The following is an 18,743-nucleotide window of genomic DNA, read 5'->3' as shown; positions in this document are numbered from 1 at the left end:
GACCCAGGAGTCCAGGCCTCCAGACCCCGCACCTCAGACCTGGCATGCCAGAACCCCGTCCTCCCTCAGACCCAGGAGTCCCTTAGCCCAGACCCCGCACCTCAGACAGCACACTGGACCCCCCCCTCAGACCCAGGAGTCCAGCCCCACCGTCCTCCCTTAGCCCCAGACCCCCCACCTCAGACCTGGCATGCCAGACCCCCCTTCCTCCCAGCCCTGAGGTTCATCTGCATGGGTCAGACGCCTCGCTGAGCTCTGTGTTCCTCCAGGCCCAGATGGGGGAACCCCGGGCTGGGGCCCCCCTGGACGATGGCAGCGGCTGGACAGGAAGTGAGGAAGGAAGTGAGGAGGGCACCGGTGGCAGCGAGGGCGCAGGGGGCGATGGGGGCCCTGACGCAGAGGGTGTCTGGAGTCCCGACATTGAGCAGAGCTTCCAGGAGGCCTTGGCCATCTACCCGCCGTGTGGCCGGCGGAAAATCATCCTGTCGGACGAAGGCAAGATGTATGGTGAGTGCGCTGGCCTGCGCTGTGCACCCCCACCACCCCTGTTAGACCCCGTTATAGGAACCCCGTCCTTCAGCTGAAAGCAGGTGCGACCTTGTGGTGACGGGCCGGGGCCTCTGTCGTTGCCCAGATCGGGAGAGGCGAAGCGAGCACCTGAGGTCACAGGGCCGAGCCTGCAGCGGTCACGCCCTCACGCAGCAGAGGACGGGTCACCCCACCCCCGTGCAGCACCCCCACCCAGCCACAGGCTCCCAGGAGCTCTTGTTTCTCCTCTTCCCGTTGTCCTTTGTCTTGGGAAGTTCTGCTGAAGGTCTGACTCCTCGCCATCTTTGCTTCATCAGGTCGGAATGAATTGATTGCTCGCTACATCAAGCTGAGAACTGGCAAGACCCGAACTCGCAAACAGGTCACTGGACAGGGTGGGGCCGCTGTCTGGGGCAGCAAACAGGTCTCCGGACGGGGCGGGGGGCCTCTGTCTGGGCTCACAAACAGGTCACTGGACGGGGCGGGGGGCCTCTGTCTGGGCTCACAAACAGGTCACTGGACGGGGCGGGGGGCCTCTGTCTGGGCTCACAAACAGGTCACCGGACGGGGCGGGGGGCCTCTGTCTGGGCTCACAAACAGGCCTCTGGACTGAGCCAGGCCTCTAGTGGGCCAGGCTTGTCTTCTCTGGGCAGATTCTGCTTCAAGGAGGATCTGACTTGCATTGTGGCTTTTCTTCGCACCATTGTGAGGGTGCTGTCATGGTGCCCGTTTCATTGTAGTTCTGGAACGTGCTTCAGAACTAAAGAGTAAGAAAGAGCCGCCTTGCTGGCCAAGGGGTGAAGTCTCAGCGCCATCACTGCTGGGGCCTGAGTTCGATCCCCAGCCAGGGAGGGACCCCAGGGCGCAGCAGACCCCTCCTGTCTCCTCGCTGCTCCCTCAGCAGTGGGTTTCAGTGGGTCTGCCTGCTCTGTTCCCCACTCTGTGTCTGGGGAATCATGTCACCCCAGGATCTCTGGCCTGTACCCCGGTTCTTGTGTGCAGAAATCAATAAATCTTTTAAGAAAAGAAAAAATAAAGACCCACAGAGTAAGCGAGACTGAAAAGAGGCAAAGAGAGAGGGCCTGGGAAGGAGGAGGCTGGGTCAGCCGGGGCTGGGGCAGGCCAGTGGTGCCACAGGACAGGCCTTTGTGGGAACAGCCCCTGCTGCCGCGACGGCGTGTTCCTGTTCCAGCAGCCCTGGGTGTGCCTGGGCACCTGAGGGGCGGGGGGTACAAAGACCAGTGATGGGGGCCTGACCTGCTTTTCCCCTCCCTCCAGGTCTCTAGTCACATCCAGGTTTTGGCCCGAAGGAAATCGAGGGAAATCCAGTCCAAGCTCAAGGTGAGGCCGGAGGCAGCCACGCAGCAAGAGGACACCCAGAGGGGCAGAGGCCTGGGCCTGGGGCAAGGACGCGGACCACGACGGTCACACAGAGGCAGACGCAACGGGCGAGCAGAGCCCGAAGTGGGGGGCTCCGTGGTGGGCAGACGCCCAGTGGAGGGGCGGGGCCCTGTCACCCGGGTGGGTGAGATTCCGAAGGGCGGGTGAGGCCTGCCTCTGGCTGCCCCCGCCCCCCAGTCTCCTCCACCTGTGCCTCCTTTTCCTCTTCCTGGCGCGTCCTCATGGCTTCCGTTCCGTGCTCCGAGGACGTCTCCTCACCCGTCTGCCCCATCTCCCAGTCCCCTTGTGACCCGCCTCATCTTTCTGTGTCCACAAATCTTCTCCCTTTCGAGCTCTCACATCCGTTTCCCTTTTCCCGTCCTCTGCACTTCCTGTTCCCTCTCCTTCCTTTCTACCTCTCTGGTTATGCGGTTCTTCCCTCTTCTAGATTTGGGGGTCATCATTTCCTGTTCTTTTTCTTATGCAGAAGCCTCCCCTTCCTTTCTCTCTAGGTCTAAACCCCCCATTTCTGCTCTTCTCTGGAGCCCACTGTCCCTAGTCTGTCCTCCCTGGGTTAGGAAATGTCCACTGCCTTTTCCCTCTGGGTCTGAAATTCTCATTTCCTTTGCCTGTGGTTCCGGAAACCTTCACTTCCAGCTCTTTCATGACCTAGAAACCCTCCTTACTGTCTTTTATTCTGGGCCTGGAAACCCCCTTTCCCGTCTGCCCCATCTCCATCTTTCCCCTCCAGACCTGGCCACCTCTGCTTCCTGTCCCATATTCATCCCTTTCTCCCCCTTCCCCCCTTTGCTGGGCTGGGGGGGTGGGCAGGGCTCATGGGGGTAGGAAGGCCCGGGGTCCAGGCCTCATGTCCTAAGTCATGTTCTCTTTCCTCCTTTTACCCACCCCCACCCCCCGGGCAGGCCCTGAATGTGGTAAGTCCCTCTGCCCATCCCCCTCCCACCCTGACCCCAGACCTTTCAGAGGAGGCCAGGAGGGCCAGGGGGGCTATAGCCAGTGGGATCGGGACCTGCCCCCACCCCTTCGCCTTGGCTCCCCAAGTGCACAAACTCATACTCGCCACCGCCCTGCCACTGTCCCACCCTTGCACGTCGCCTGGGACTCCCCGCTAACATGCACCCCCAATTTTCCCTCCAGGACCAAGTTTCCAAAGACAAGGCTTTCCAGACTATGGCCACCATGTCCTCGGCCCAGCTCATCTCGGCACCTTCTCTGCAGGCCAAACTGGGTCCTGCTGGTCCTCAGGTGGCCTGAGTCGGGGTCGCGGGGCTCGGGCTGGAGGGGTGGGCCATGATTTCCATGGGAACTGACTGACCCCTCTTTTCCAGGCCTCTGAGCTCTTCCAGTTTTGGTCAGGGGGCTCTGGGTCCCCATGGAATGTTCCAGAGTGAGTACCATCTGTTTCCCCTCAGGACCTGCTCCCAGTCCTCAGCCCACCTTCTAGTTGCTGCCTCCTGTGGCTTTGAATTACGAGGAGGCTGTGATGGAGCTGAGCACTAGGCCTCAGCGGGGATGGCAAGGAGATGGGGCCAGGGAGAGTCGGGGAGGAGGAGGGACAGGTTGAGAAAGAGGGGAGGCGGGGGCAGTGACAGGGGCCTGTGGGTGTGTGTTCTGGCGGAGGAGCGGTTTTGGGGGCCCCGGGAGCTCAGCGTAGGATCTGATGACTGTCAGGGGCCTTGGACCGCAGGGCCCTGGGATTAGGCGCATCCTAATCCCAGAGAGCTGTTCTTGGGCCCGAGGGTAGCAGAATGTGGCTTGTCCTCTTGCAGAGTCTGAGGGAAGAATATGGGTCCCAGCGCTCCACAGGGGCTGTCCTTTCAGATTCCAAAGTGCCCCCAGGCTGACACGTTGTGTTTCTAGCCTGGAAGATAGAAACAGGCCCCAGAGGCTCATGGAAATTGTAGTTTCCAGTCCAGAGAGGAGCTGATGGACATAGGCTGGCTGTCAGTAGGTCAGTGCGGCCCCAGGACTGGGAAGGAGTGGTCAGCCTGTTGCCCAATGTTGCCCAATGAGGGGTGAAGGCCTTGGGGTCCAGGGTGGAAGAGAAGGAAAAGATAGTTCGCGGAGTAGGTGCTACTGGCAAGGGTCAGAACAAGTCCCCTGCGGGATGATGGAACTGGAGGTTTGCAAGGGGGGGCCTGATCTGGGCACTGGGGTCCCCCCTTTCATGAAACTGAGTGTCAGATTGCTCAGGTGAATGTTAATTCTCTTGTGTAGCAACATAGAATGGAAGAGTATGAGAAGGGTCTTGAAGAACAGGTGCTGAGGTGAAGGAGAAAATTCTCTGAGGTGGCATCATTGAAGCTGAGTGGGACTTAACTAGGTTCTGTTAGAAGTCATAAAGGGCCTCTGAGGAGGTGACATCTGAGCAGTGACCCTCGTGTTGTGGTCATTGCACTCGTCACTTGTCACGTGGTCATTTAAATTACTTAAATGAGATAAAATCGAAAAGAATGCAGCTCCTTAGGCACCCAAACCGTCTGAGGGTTCAGTGGCTGCCTGTCATAGGCTCATATAGCACATGTGGCCTGTAGTTCCTTTATAGACTGTGCAAATAGAGAACCGTCTGTCCACTTCCAGGAAGTTCTTTGAAACAGCTCTGCTTCAGATTCTGTTGTGTTTCCTGCCCACCCTCACCTCTGTTTTGACGTTCCACGTCCTAAACTGGTCATTTGCTCCACCCTTCAGTCTCCTCTTTCTCCAGTTTCTTTCTCTTTGTGTTTTTAGCCCCCTCTTGAGATGATTTCTGGTCTCTTTCTACCATGTTGTGAAAACTTACCAAAATATCACCATCAGGACAGAGTTTTGTGGTTGGGACTCACCTGTGTTCAAGCTCAGATTTCATGAGCACCAATTGTGTGACTTTGAATGGGTTCGTTGACACTTGTGTGCCTCATACAAGTGATTGTGTTTGCCTCCTGGGCTGTGAAGCTTGATGAAATTGTGCCATATGCCAGCACAGAGGCCAGTGTGTTGTGGCTCTTTGGTAAATGCACAATTAGCATCTTCCCTCCTTGCTGACCGCCGTCCTCCTCTCTCCCCAGTGTGAAGCCATTCTCACAGACCCCGTTCTCCTTGTCACTGACTCCCCCATCCACTGACCTCCCAGGTAAGAGTGTTCTCTACCTCCTCCTGCCTCTCCCTCTCCACCACCTTTCCTTAAACTTTCTGTTAACAGGACACGTGTTCTTAATGAATTCAAGCTCTGTGGTAGAGCATGTAGGGGCAGAGAAAGATGAGTGGATTTATGTTCTACCACTTGCTGGCCTATTGGACCATGGAGGAGGTGTGTCAGTCAAGATTTCTTCAGCTGCAAATCACACATCCAGTTAGATGACACGAAGGGGGATGTATTGCCTCAGGCAGCCGATCATTCAGTTGTGATGGCTTCAGGAATGCCTGGATCTAGGGCCTTGAAATGGTAGCAACAGGACTTGCTTAGCTCTGCTTTCTTCTGGGGGTGGTTTCATTCCCAGGCAGGCTCTGCCCACCTGGAAGCAAAAATAGTTCCCAGAAGTACCTGCTGTGTGGGCCTAAGAACTCAACAGTGGTGGAAGAGCACCTTTAGTTTCCATGGATTCATAGATTTGGAATGCTTTTGGCTGCAAGTTACAGAAGACCCAAGTTAGTCACGCTTTAAATAACATAGGCTTTAATGATTCCATATAACCAACATTCTGAAGGTGGGCTGTACCTGCAGGTGGTGCAGCAGCTCAGCAGTACTGGAACTGGCACCTCTATGGGTCTCTCGGCCTCTCTCTTACTGTCCTAAGATGGCTGTTATGACTCCAAACATCACGTCCCAAGCAGGACTTGGCCAGGGCCAAAGCTTTCTCCTCCCAAAGTTCTGTCTTTTTCATTCAGGAAGAAACTCCTTCCCAGAAGCCCCCCAGCAGATTTTCCCTAACGTCTCATTGGCCAGAACTGTGTCACATGGCCACCTCTAGCTGCAAGGGAGGCTGGGAAAGTGAGTATTTAGCTTTTTCAGCTTCTAAGTAGAGGCAGGCAAGAGAAGACAGTGCTTGATATAGTCGATAAATGTTACCAATTTTTATTGTTCTTTCTTCTTTCTCTCTAGGGTATGAGCCCCCCCAAGCCCTCTCTCCTCCTGCCCTGCCCCCACCTGCCCCATCACCCCCGGGCTGGCAGGCTCGGGCCCTGGGCACTGCCCGGTTGCAGCTGGTGGAGTTCTCAGCTTTTGTGGAACCTCCTGATGCAGTTGATTCTGTGAGTGCAATTATGCCATTGTCACTGGGCAGGATTGGAAAGTCGAGGGTTGCAGAAAGGGACAGCATGAAGCTGTGCTTGTCAAACCAGCATGTATCTGAATAATAAGGAGAGCTGGCCCTACCTCCAGAATTTCTGATTCAGTGAGTCTGCTGCAGGGCCTGAGAATTTGCATGTCTAACAAGCACCCCGTTGATGTCAGTGCTTCTGGCCCCTGAACCACACTTTGAGAACTACTGGCTTAAAGAAACTGGACGATCATGAGCTCCTAGTTTGGGAAGGCCAGAGGGATGTTCATTCATCCTACATTATGGAGTGCCTACTCTGCACCAGGATTTTGGCAAATATTGGGGACCTGGAAAAGCAAATCTTGTTTCTAGATTCAAGTTTTTCCTGGCCTAGGATGGAGACAGATACCGATTTTGGGTGAACTGACTGTTAAAAGCCATGACTGAACACCATAGAAGTTTCGCACACAGCGACGTAGGCAAACCAGGTTCCTTCCATTTTGTGAGACTGCCATTTTCTAGGGCTTCCGAATCTGCTGCCGGGTTCTCTGCATCTGCGCAGCAGATGGTGGAAGGGCAACAGGCAAGAATTGTGCAGGCGGTTTTATGGGTCTGGCTTTGAAGAGGCAGGGATCAGATCTGTTCATATCCCATTGGCCAGAGCATAGTCATGTGACCATACCTAACCGCAAAGGAGCCTGGGAAATGTAGTTTGGCCGGTGAAAATGCATGTGGGTGGGTCTGTGAACACAAAGCAGTCTCTGCTTTAGTGCCACAAGCAACTGTTTCTGCCTATGGTGGTTCTGGTAAAATCCAACTCAGACCAGAACAAAATGCACCTGCCGTAGTGGAGCAAACGCCGCGGTCCCTCACTTGCCTGCCGGGCTCTGTGGTCTGTCCAGCTGTCTGCACACCCCCCCCCCCCTCCTGCCGCCCTCTTGCGGGTGCTCACTGCCCCAGCCATGCTGGCCTGCTTGTTCTTCTTAAACACACCAGGATCGCACCTGCCTCGGGACCCTAGCACCTCCTGGTCCTGCTTCCCCCGGAGAGCCACAGCGTTTTATTTAGGCTTTTGCTTGAGCATCTGCTCAAATATGTTTTCCAAATCACCTTATAGAATGTACTGCTGATGTCAACTCTCAGCCTCCTTACTGTGCTTTAAGCTGCTACTGCTGCTTTCCCTCACTTTATTAAGCCTTTTTCATAGCATATATCACCCTGAAATTTATATTATCTATGGGTTGGTTTTTAAAATTTTCTGTCTCTGCCAGCAGACTTTAAGCTCCATGATGTGAGGGACTTTGCTTTTATCCCCGGGGCCAGAATAGTGCTCTTGCTAGATGTCCTGAGTAATAGTCATCGTATGCTGGGACAGGAGAAGTTCGAGTTTTTGTGGGTATATGGAGGAGAAATTCTACCTGAGGAGTCAGTGAAGGCTTCCCTGGCATGACAACATTTGAGTTGGGCTTTGAGGGTTACCTAGGAGTTTGCATGTATAGAAATGGATGTTCCAAGGACAGAGATGGGGACGGCACGCTTTCAGAGAAACTAAATAGGGTGGGAGCTGGTGAGGCTGCAGATAGGTGGAGCAGTGCCAGTTCTGGAGTTGGTATTATCAAGCTGAGGGATCCTCACTCCTGAGAGTGATGGGCAACCATGGAAAAGGTGGGGAAGAGACTCCACCCGACTGCCATCAAGAGAGACTTCCTGACAGAGGCAGATTTGGGCTTGGAAAGATGGAGGGTTTATACTGGAAGAGACGATAGGGAAGGCTTTCAGGACAAGAAGCAGTGAGAATGGGGACAGGTAGGGAATTTCGATACCGGCTATGTGGGTTCCTACCCATCCACCCCTTTATTCTTTCCTGCCTCTCTCCCTCTCTCCTTCTCTCCTTCCTTCAGTTCCTCCTCCCTCTCCCCACTGGTCGAATATTCGTGAATGTTCAATATGGGGCCAGCCATGGGAGGAGGGCGAGCAGGGGAGGGCCAGGGAGCCAGGTGAGGAATGAACCCAGAGATGGGAGGCTGGGTAGCCAGAGTGGAGGTTGGGGGAGGGTGGGGGACAGGGGGGAGCAAGAGGGACAGATGTGGGGACTGAGATGGCCCCGTGGGGCAGAAGGGAGTGGGGCAGTGCCTGAGGTGGGGTGGACAGGGTGGGCCAGCCTGCTGAGGGGTGGCATGAGGATGTGGGATGGGCTTGGACACAAGGGCTGCGAGCCTGGCGCCCTCCCTCCTCACGCCCTGCCCATCCTCCTCAGTACCAGAGGCACCTGTTCGTACACATCAGCCAGCACTGCCCCAGCCCTGGCGCACCCCCTCTCGAGAGCGTCGATGTCCGGCAGATCTATGACAAGTTCCCAGAGAAGAAGGGCGGCCTGCGGGAGCTGTATGACCGTGGGCCCCCTCACGCCTTCTTCCTGGTCAAGTTCTGGGTGAGTTCCACTGCCAAAACCCAATGCGTTTATACATCTCTAGACCTAGGCCTGACAAGTCCTTGCCAGGTGTGTGACCGAGATGACCCTGGTATGGGGGGTTGGCGGGTGGCTATTCAGTTACTTCTGTATCATCAACCCACACTAATCTCTGTGGGGATTGCCCCGCCCCCTTCCTTCTAGCAAAGGGTGTCATGGAGAGTTTGGTCTGTAGGTCCTACCACAGTCTGCTGCTAGAGAGCATCTGACCTTGAGGAAGTGGTTGAAGGAGCTGGGAGTGACTTTGTAAAGTTCTGTATTTATTGAACAATCATTTATTATGCACTTGCTATGTGCAGGTCTCCTACCATGTAACTCAGAGGCCACACTGGATCTTTCTTTTTTTTTTAGATTTATTTATTTATGCATACAGAACTGGGGTGCAGGCCAGAGGTGCAGGAGTGGTGAGAGGCTTCACCAGAGACAGAGTGGGGAGCAGAACAGGCAGATCATTGAAGTACACTGCTGAGGGGAGCAGCAGGCATGTCAGGAGCTGTGTGCTGTGCCCTGTGGGTCACCTCCAGGGCGGGGGATCAAACCCACACTGAAGCAGCTGTGGCCAGCTTGCAGTGCTGCGTCTTAAATCTTAGCGCCACCAGGGAGGGCCCCATACTGGATCTTTCTAAGGCTGTTGAGTTTGCTATCCAGGATAATGACATGCTACAGGGGTTCAGTGGAATATTTGTGAGTATTTAGGGGGGTTAACTCTGGTAGTAGCCAGGGCTGGTGGAGTTGCTAATCTGAGAGGGGCTTGAAGTTCATTGACCTTCCTAGGTCTGAGGCCGCCATGGTTGTGGTGGTGAAGAAGGGCCTAGCCTGCTCTGGGAATGTGCTGCTGAGGTCCTTGGTATTGTCAAGCTTAAGACAGGCCTTTCCAGATCCTGGGCCCAGAGGGAGGAGACCCTCCAGAAGCCCATCCTCTGAGCAGATACAGGGACATGGCCAGTTTGACGTCATAAGACCCAGTCGGCGGGTGGAAGCAGGGTTAGGCCTTTGGCAAGAGGCCTGCACCACCCCGGAGAGTAACCTGGCCAAGTGAGCAGCTAAAGTTAGCAAGAGGGGCCTCCCTGGCGGCCCAGCGGCTTAGAGCAAAGACTATGAAGCCGGCCATGAGTTTGATCCCCACCCAGGGAGTGACCCACAGGGCGCAGCAGACTTCTGTCTCCCTGCTGCTCTCCTTAGCAGTGTATTTCAAGATCTGCCTGTTCTGCTCCCCACTCTGTCTCTGGTGAATCCTTTCACCCCCCCCCACACCTCTGGCCTGCACCCCAGTTCTTGTACACAGAAATAAATATACTTTAAAAAAAAAAAAAAAGCCGGCAAGGCAAAGAGCACTACCTCCCCGTGGTCAGGCCAAAGATGGCGAGGTCCTAGGCTTCCTGGGGCCCCGTTTTACCCGATGGTCTTCCCACCGGGTCTGGGATCATGGAGGGCGCTGTCCTGCGAGAATCAGCCGAAAGGCCTCAGGAGAACATTCTGGAGAGGAGTCAGGTTTCCCAGAGCCCCAGGTCCATTGCCAGCCTGGGGATGCATACGGCTTCCTGAGGCTCTCCAGGGGGAGACTCTTGAGTTGGGCGCTTCAGGGAAGAAACTGAAACTCCAGGGTTCTTTCGGTGGAGGATCTACTGGGGAGAGGGTCAGGGCCATCTTGGGGACCTAGGCCGAGTCAGACTCAAAGGGCTCTGATGGATGATGGAGGAGTTTGCAGGGCCAGAGTACCAGAGGCCACACTCGGGTTGTGAAGTCTTGCGTTCAGGGCGCAGAGGGATTAGGGGTCTCCTGGGCCCCAGACCCATCAGTGTTGAAAGGGGGGCCCTTCTACAGAGTCTGGCCCTTGGGGGGGGCAAAGCAGGGCGCTGGGGCTGGGGCAAGGAGCCTCTGGGCAGAGTAGATGCCGTCCTCGCTCTCGGGCTGTGGGGTGCCCCCTGCTTACCTGTGCTCCCCTCCACCAGGCCGACCTAAACTGGGGCCCTAGTGCTGACGAAGTGGGGGCCAGCGGCGGCGGCAGCAGCGGCAGCAGCGGTGGCTTCTACGGCGTGAGCAGCCAGTACGAGAGTCTGGAGCACATGACCCTCACCTGCTCCTCCAAGATCTGCTCCTTTGGCAAGCAGGTGGTGGAGAAGGTGGAGGTGAGGCTGGGGGGCGGAGCTCTGGGCGGGTCAGCGCCCGCCACCTGCCGTTTCAGATCAGGAGCCAAGACAGGCATTTGGGGGTGCTGCCTGGGAGGGTGGGGCGGTGTCCTGGCCAGGGGGCTAATGCGTGGGCTTAGGGCTGAGGTCACTTGGGGGCTCTCTTGACCAGGCCAAAGACAAGCAGGTGGAGACAGGAAGATTCCAAAACCTCTGTGTATAGCAGGGAGTTTGCTGGACCGGGAGTGGGCTCAGGGGTTCCCGAGGACCCTGAATTTGGAGAACTCATTCACGGAGGGGTCTGTGGAGGGCCTGAAGGTTCTGAGGCCCTGGAGTTTTCGGAGCATGGCTTGGTCAGCCCGGGAGGGTCCCTGGCTTGCAGGCTCAGTGCATCTGTGTTCGTTGGTTCCGAGGGTTCAGGGTTTAGGGTCTCGTCTCTGGTCACTGCAGATGGGGCAGTGGCGAGTGGGTCCGAGAGGAGGGGAGCGGGCTCCCTCTTGGGTGCCGTCTCAGCCCCGTTCTCCCTGCCCGGTCAGACTGAGCGTGCCCAGCTGGAGGATGGGCGCTTCGTGTACCGCCTGCTGCGCTCACCCATGTGTGAGTACCTGGTGAACTTCCTGCACAAGCTGCGGCAGCTGCCCGAGCGCTACATGATGAACAGCGTCCTGGAGAACTTCACCATCCTGCAGGTGACGCTCTGGGCTCCCCCAACCCGGCCCTCGGCTGAGTCCCTTTCGCCTGGGAACCGGGCCCGTGGGGCCCTGAATTTGGGGCCCTGAATTTGACCGCTAGCTTAGGGGACTGACAACTGATCTGGAGGACACTCCAGTGCACCCCCTGCATGGCAACAGGGACCTGTGTAAGCAGGGTACTTGATAGGATGGGATCCCCTTTAACTTTGGGGGAGTGCCGAGGCAGGGGTCCCCTCGATCCTTGCAGCATCTGATGTGAGGATGCGCTGGGCGTCCCGTCCCCCCGGGGTGTGACAGCCGGGCCCTTTGCTGGATCCGCTGGGGTACCTTGGGGCGGGCCGGCGCACCCTGCTCTCCCTCCCCGGGATGAGCCCCTCTCCGTGCTTGGCAGGTGGTGACCAACAGAGACACCCAGGAGCTGCTGCTGTGCACCGCCTACGTCTTCGAGGTCTCCACCAGTGAGCGGGGGGCTCAGCACCATATTTACCGGCTGGTCAGGGACTGAAGGGGCACCCCAGAACTGGCTCACCCCTGGAACACCCTCCTCCCTTGGAAGAACTTCCAGCTCGTCATGCTTCTTATTTGGGGAGGGGGCTGTGGTGAAGGGGGGCTGAGAGAAGGGCCGCCAGACCTCACCGAGTGTCTGGAAGGACAGCTCACCTGAGAGCATCGCAGATGGGGGCCCGGAATGAGACACCCCGAGGCTCAGCAAAGGGCCTCTCAGGCTCCTGTGGGTGCCCACTTTGTTCTGGGTGTTTTGGGGACTGTTATACATCAGCTCATGCCCGCCCCTGGTTTTTCAGCTCCTCCTTCCTATCCTGTCTCCTTACCATCTTCCCCCACCTCCATCTGTGACCCTGGTATTGAAGGTTATTAACCCTTTCTGTGCAGGACAGAGCCAGGTGGGCCCTGGAAATATTTTTTTTAATATAACAAAGAGGTATTTATAAGTGGGTGTGAGGGTGTGCCTTTCTCAGCGGCGAGGCCCGGCCACCTCGACTCTTCTCCCAGCCGTGGCTAGAAGTTGCCTCCCTCTCCCTCCCACAGAATGTTGTTTGTGTTCTGACAGAGGATAAAGCTATTTTACCAAAACGCAGGGGATTTATTTGAGCTCTGGTTGGGGAAATCACCTTGTGGGAGGTAGCAGGGGACAGATAAGGCAAAGAAATGAGGTTATCTGGGGGGGGGGGGCAGGAAACTGGTGGCCGGAAGCCCCAGGTCCTGTGGGAGACAGGACGCCACCAGCGGCAGACACCTGGGTTCCCAGGGGAGGGAGGAGGCAGAGGGCTAAGGCTAGGGGCCAAGTGGATATAAAGTGGATATAAACAATATTTACAGGTGGAGGCCAAGTGCTGGAGGGCCGGGCAGGGCAGGGCAGGGGCTGCGTGGGGCAGGGTTGGCGTGGGGGAGGGGAGGCCTAGCGGTACCGCACGAGGTGGTCGTGGACCTGGTCCAGGTTTCTGCACAGGAATATCGACAGCGTCATGAAGCTGAGCTACAGAGAGAGAGATGCGGTCAGAGAGGGTGAGGGGAGGCTGCTGGTAGCGACCTCTATCTGCATGGACCCAGCCACCGTGCCAGGATGCCCCCCCACAAAGGTGGGGGTGGACATGGAGGGGGAGGAGGTCGACATGGGCGGGGCTGGATCTCTTGGGGGTGAGGGGGGAAATGGAGCCAGAAACTGGGTTTGGTGGCCAGGGACGGTAGTCTGGGGGCCCAATAAGGGAGGTGGAGATGTGATGGAGTTCAAGGCAGGTGGGCAGGAGGGCAGTGTAGGGCGGGCCAGACTGGAGAAGCTGGAGCATTAGGGGGAACCCAAGTGCCTGCAGCGCCTGCCTAGAATTTGGGAAAGAGTGCCATCCGGAGCAAGCGCGGGGTGCTTTATTACGGAGGCGCATCTGTCTCCCCCTCCGTCTCGGCTTCTACTTCTGTCTCGCCTTCTAATTCCACTTGGACCTCCATCTCTGCGCCCATGCTTCGGGCCTCAAGTGGTTGTTGCTCGTCTTGATCCCAAAGTGTCCAGGGCCCCAGGGCCATGGGCAGCTTACCCTGCGGGGCCTTGTCTCCCCAGTTCGGGCAGGCATCCGCCACGCCCCAGCCACCCCACAGACTGCCGCTACGCCCACTGCTGCTCTGCGCACCGTATCGCCCGGTGCCGCCATCAGCGCTCGGGCCAGGCCCGGGGCTCGAACCGTCGGCGCCCGGGGCCTGCGGCTGGGGTTCCCGGTAGAGGGCGCTGCGCGGTAGTAGCAGGCTCAGCACCACCACACTCACCTGCGGGGGGGCGGGGGGTGGAGAGTGGGGACGTTGCGGCGAATAACAGTAGCCCGCTCCGCCAGAAAGGGCCAGTGGGAGCCTCACGGGGAAGGGCGGTAACGCCTGTTTCCCGGGTGCCACCAGTCAGGGCCCCGGGGGTCAGCGGGCCGGGAGTGGCGGGCGCCCTAGGGTGTGCGCTTTCGCAGACCGGGAATGCATGCAATTTGGGGCGAGGCCATCTCGGGGTAGGAGGCCAGTGGCGAGTGGGGCCGGGGCCAGATTCACCTCGAGAAGACCGACTCCCAGACAGATGCCCACAATGGAGATGAGGTTGTCGTGCAACCACTTGTGCAGACTGCGCGCACAGCCCTGGGGGTATGGGAGAGATGAAGGTAGGGTTCGTCCTGGGGTTTGCCTGCCCGCCGGGCCAACCATTTTCAGCCCAGCCCTCGTCCCTTTCAGGCACCGCCCCGCTTCCCCAGTTCTTTGGGTTCTCTGTTCTCCGGGCTTCATCCACCCCAAACTTGCGCAACCCTTAGCGTCAATATCACAAGTCCCTCTCTTACACGCGCCCCCCATTACAGACTCCGCCCCTCCATTCATTCTTTCCCTGGCCCCGCCTCTACGTACAGACCACGCCCCTGGGCGGGTCTAACCCCTCGCGGGCTCCTCCCCTTTGTAGCGGCTCAGCTTGCCAACCTCGGAGTAGACGTGGCTGTTAGCCCCCAGCAGGCAAAGGTCGGAGCTGTGTTGGGGCCCCGCCAGTGGTCGCAACCGGTTGAGCTGGGGAAAGGAGATCTTGTCGAAGAGCGTGGAGTCGTTGGTCCCCGATGAGTTATAGCAGGAGCAGGGCACGCGGTGCACTTCCGACTCGTTGCTGCTGGGGGTTGACATCTGGTGCCAGTCCTGAGGAGAGTTCCAGCCGCAGCAGCGCAGCTGGGAGAGGGACACGCGTCAGGCGACAGGGACTGGAGGGCTGTAAGATGATGGGCAGCGTGGCACTGCGTAACGGCCATATTGGGGAGTAAGGGCTATATTGGGGACTTTGGCTGGGCTGGTGTCCCGGACAGGGTCAGGGACGATAGGGGAATCCCTGGTAGAGAGATGAATCACAAATCCCTCGGTTCTGGACCTAGGGAAAATCACATCATGGACGGGAGACTGGGCAGGGCAGTTCAGCCTGGGGGGGGGCAGGCAAATGACCAGGGAGCAGAGACTCACATGGGCCAGGTCTCCTGGGGTAAGGGGGGGGGCACACAAGAGCCGAAGTCTCGAAGGCTTGTCGAGGTGGTGGGTAGGACCACTCCCAGGGTCTGGGAGCAGAGGGAATGGCCCCAAAGTAAGGGGGGGCTATGTCATCCTGGCAGGACGTGGAGCAGGTGGGTAAGGTTTTATCAGGGTCCTGGAGCTGTGAGTTTCATCTGGTGGGGTGGGGTCTCCTTAAGGTAGGGGTGAAGCCATCCATGGTCCCAGAGTAGAGGGAGAGGCACACTCTGGGGGCAACTGGCATCTCACGTACCTGGAACTGCACATAGTCCCAACTCTCTTCCGCCTCGGTGTCCTCTGGGTTGGCGTGGTAGTTCTGGATCGTCTCCATCACGATGTCCTTCACCTTGCGCTCCAGCTGAGAGCCCGAAAGTAAAGCCAGACCCGGCCCCCCCACTCCCCCATTTGCCCCAAGCACTGCAGCTGCTCCGGCCTGTCTCAGCCCAAAGGGGCCCATTTGGGCATCTTTGTGTCAGCCTCGGATCTCTGCTGAGTGACTGTAGCTGTTTCTCAACTTCGGTCACTCTGCCAGTTTCTGCCATAGACCTTTGTGTTTCCCCGACTGTCTCTCATGTGGTCTCTATCTTTTGCTCAAAGACTTTTGCTGCTTTTCCGCCCCCTTTCTGCTGGTTTGGCCTCTCTTGGGCTCTTCCACCAGGTGTATCTTCACCTGCCTCCGCCTGCTCGGTGTCTCTGCCACGTCTGTGTGTTTTTCTGTCTTTCTCTGTCTCTCTTTGTTATTCCTCTGTGTCTAGGACAGCTCCCCTCTGCCCACACATCTGCCCTCTCCTTTCCACGTCCTTCCCAGCCCCCACCATGCCTAAGCACCAGCTTGGGGCCAGGAGATTTGGTGAGAAGGGGGTGGGGGAGAGAGCAGAGGAAGCTCACCAGGACCCGCTGAGTGGAGATGAGAATTCCCAGGGTGATCTCTGTGGCGAACAGGAGCAGCAGTATCCCAAAATACTGGGGGGCAGAGTGGAGAGGAGAGACTGAGCCCCTCCCCAGGATGTGGGGCAGCTGCCAGGGCCTTATTTGAGGGGCAGGAGGACGGGAGTGATGCTAGGAATGGAGTGGAGGGCAGGGCACTCACCAGGCCCAGGAGACAGTGCAGCTCCTTGAGGGCCCCGACACAGCCCAGGAGCGCCAGGCCCATGGTGAGGAAGCCCGCGATGGCCAGGACCTTGGACCAGATCTGCAGGGGCATGAAGGACAAGCCTGGGGGAGGCGAGAGGCAGGGACATTGGGTCCCATGAGCATAGCTCCAGGCGACCCATTTCCCCACCCACACAGCCACCCCGTTTCCTGGGTGCTCTTTCTGGCACCCCTTTCCCCAGGTCTCCACCCCTCTTCTGAGATTCTCTCTTTTCTCTGAATCTCCGTCTCCCTGAGTCTCTGCTCCTGCCTCTCCCCGGGTCTCTGTGCCCCTTCCTGGATCTCGGTCCCTCTCCCCCACATCCCTCCCTTAGCCCCTCGTTGTCGTTGTCTCCCCCTCTTGCTCTCTCCCCTGCAGCTCCTCCTCACTCCCCGGGGAGCTCCCCATGCAGCTTCAGCTGCACGACACCCGCCACTTAACCTCCCTGAGGTCCAGGAGCTGATGGTGCTATTTCCTAAGGTGGCTTTGAGAGGCACCCAGGAGGCACCCAGTCCTCAAGTATATTGTTATTCAGCTCTACTTCCTGCCTGTGCAACATCCAGTAAATGACTTCCCCTGCTTTGGACCTTAAAGGAGGCGAAGGTGTGTGCGAGGTTCTGATAAATACCCGTAGAGGATCTGACCCCCGGGGGCTCTGGGCAACGGTCACTGTTTTTACTGATACTGGCCTTGGCCAGAGGGGGACGCTGAGCTCAGGCTCAGCCGGCAGGATCAGCGGCCATTGGCGGTGGTCACTGGTGGAGCAGAGCCCGTGCCTGCCTGGGGTGTGGCACGGCGGGCCTCCCTGAGATGTGGGAGACCCCAGGAGACCACCGGGTGGCGGCCTGGTCCACACCTGCTCCAGGAAGGCCCTCCCCGGCTGGCCCAGCCCCCTCACCCACAAAGGACACAAAGCTGGTCTTGTCGACAAGTATCCAGATGCCGAAGCAGAAAATCAGACTGCCCAGGACCTGGGGAGAGAGGAGGGTGTGGCGGTGGGTACCGGGGGGACATGAGGTCCCGGCTGGGGCTGCGGCTGGGGCTGGGCCCGGGCTGGGTACACCTGAGGGGACTCACAAAGAAGAAGAGGTTGAAAACGAAGAGGAGGTACTTGATGAGGCTGAGACAGCTGGCCTGGGCCGACATCTTCATCTGGACGGATCAGCGACCAGTGGGAGGGAGGACAGAAGAGATGTTGGCAGTGGGGAAGACAGAAAGAGGCCTTGAGAGAGGGAGAGAAGGAGGGAGAAAGGAAGAGCACAAAGAGGAAGTTCCAGGGTGGAGCCCCACCCCTCACTGACACCCCGTGGCTTCCTTCTTGGTCTCAGTCTTTGTCACCCGCCCCCTGGGACACACAGAGGTACCTGAGGGGCCTTGGAGTGTGTGGGGGCCATCGACACGCTGGGTAGCTCCTCCCAGGGCTCCATGGCTCAGGCTGGGGGGCCCACAGAGACTCTGCTGGCACGGCCTACCTGGGGCACCAGGACCCCAGGCGGCCATGGGCAGCGGCCACCGACCTCACAGATGCTCTGACCTCACTGACTGCTAACCTGACACCTGCCGCCTCTGCATCCCCCTCTGCGCCCCCTCCCCAGAGCCGGGGCTCGCATCCCCTCTCTGGCTCTCTGTCCCCTTCTCTCGGGCTCTCTACTCCCCTCCCCATCTCCATCCTCTCCCTCCTGTCTCCCAACTGACTGCCTGTGTTTTCTCGCTTTACCCCCCTCTGAGAGTCTGAGTCTGTCTCTGACGCTGTCCTCAGCGGCAGGTATGAACGGGCATCCCACACGCTGGGCCAGGGACTGTGCCCTGAGGAAGTGAAAGGGGCACAGGCCCCCAGTGGGAAGGTCCCTGGGAGCTGGGGGCAGCCAGGCGGAAGCCAGGCCTCAGGCAGCACTTCCCCTCGCTGAGATGGGAGGAGGGGCGCAAGGGGGAACCAGGGTGGAGTGTGGACCCCGACTTGCTTTGCTTGATCATCTGTGGCCAGAGCTGCGCCTCCAGCAACCTTGGAAGTTGCGCCCCATGCCTTGAGGGCTCGCCTCTCTTGGCAGTTTCCAAGTTCCTGACTTAGGGGACTGTCCTACCATCCTAACATCCATGCCGCCCCAGGAGAGCCAGCCCCCATTAGAGACCCAGCACCCTGTCTCCTGAGAGCAGACACTCGCCCATTTTTTTTTCAGAGCTTCCAAATGCAAGTCGTTTTCCAGTTAATGTCATCAGAACTCAATTCATATTACTGGATGTCTGATTCTCATGCTGGGCTTTCTTGCCTCCATCTTCATGATGGAATAATTGACATATAATTACATGTATTTACATGTGATGATCTGATAGCCTCATAGTGCTGTGACTTAACCCCATGTGCCACCAGGGAGGCCCCACATAAGAAATTTTAATGCAAAAAATTGCAAAAATTAGGGCCTCCCTGGGGTTGAGTCTCAGCGCTCCCACCCCTACAGCACGGGTGCTGTTCTGGCCAGGGAGTGACCTCTCCTGTCCCCCCGCGGCTCCCCTCAGAGGCTCCCCTTATGATTTATGATGAGATTTTTTTTTTAAGATTTATTTATTTGTGCATACAGAACTGGGGTACAGGCCAGAGGCTCAGGGGCGGTGAGAGGCTTCACCAGAGACAGAGTG

The 18,743-nt window shown here is 57.8% G+C and overlaps 2 protein-coding genes across 4 annotated transcripts in view; one reads left to right on the top strand and one right to left on the bottom strand.

Annotated features, from left to right (window-relative positions):
- TEAD2 (TEA domain family member 2) overlaps nt 1–11,973 on the top strand; it is a 14,188-nt gene extending 2,215 nt beyond the window's left edge. The window contains exons 2-13 of the mRNA XM_004694277.2: nt 270–507; nt 846–910; nt 1,807–1,869; nt 2,832–2,843; nt 3,067–3,174; nt 3,258–3,316; nt 4,974–5,038; nt 6,008–6,156; nt 8,422–8,595; nt 10,587–10,763; nt 11,300–11,452; nt 11,847–11,973. Coding sequence (XP_004694334.1) covers nt 276–507; nt 846–910; nt 1,807–1,869; nt 2,832–2,843; nt 3,067–3,174; nt 3,258–3,316; nt 4,974–5,038; nt 6,008–6,156; nt 8,422–8,595; nt 10,587–10,763; nt 11,300–11,452; nt 11,847–11,960 — 1,371 coding nt within the window. The 5' untranslated portion in view covers nt 270–275 and the 3' untranslated portion in view covers nt 11,961–11,973. The remainder of the gene's footprint in view (nt 1–269; nt 508–845; nt 911–1,806; nt 1,870–2,831; nt 2,844–3,066; nt 3,175–3,257; nt 3,317–4,973; nt 5,039–6,007; nt 6,157–8,421; nt 8,596–10,586; nt 10,764–11,299; nt 11,453–11,846) is intronic.
- Nucleotides 11,974–12,852: 879 nt separating this feature from the next.
- CD37 (CD37 molecule) lies at nt 12,853–17,334 on the bottom strand. Of its 3 annotated transcripts, none has more exons than XM_004694276.2 (8): nt 17,187–17,334; nt 17,008–17,080; nt 16,068–16,192; nt 15,866–15,940; nt 15,231–15,335; nt 14,411–14,647; nt 13,997–14,080; nt 12,853–12,950 (listed from the first exon to the last, which is right to left on the bottom strand). In XM_004694276.2, the coding sequence occupies exons 1-8, from the start codon at nt 17,259–17,261 to the stop codon at nt 12,873–12,875; spliced, it is 852 nt and encodes a 283-aa protein (XP_004694333.2). In that variant the 5' UTR covers nt 17,262–17,334; the 3' UTR covers nt 12,853–12,872. The 3 variants fall into 3 exon arrangements, with proteins under 3 accessions (XP_004694333.2, XP_012589153.1, XP_012589152.1); XM_012733699.1 differs by having other exon boundaries at nt 16,068–16,169; XM_012733698.1 differs by having other exon boundaries at nt 17,012–17,080.
- Between the last annotated feature and the right edge of the window lie 1,409 nt (nt 17,335–18,743).

The sequence above is a fragment of the Condylura cristata genome, unplaced genomic scaffold, assembly GCF_000260355.1.
Source record: "Condylura cristata isolate star-nosed mole 26May11 unplaced genomic scaffold, ConCri1.0 scaffold00041, whole genome shotgun sequence".
Lineage (NCBI taxonomy): Eukaryota > Metazoa > Chordata > Mammalia > Eulipotyphla > Talpidae > Condylura > Condylura cristata.
Note: the sequence above shows the minus strand (reverse complement) of the source record. Positions and strands in the feature narration are given on the sequence as shown.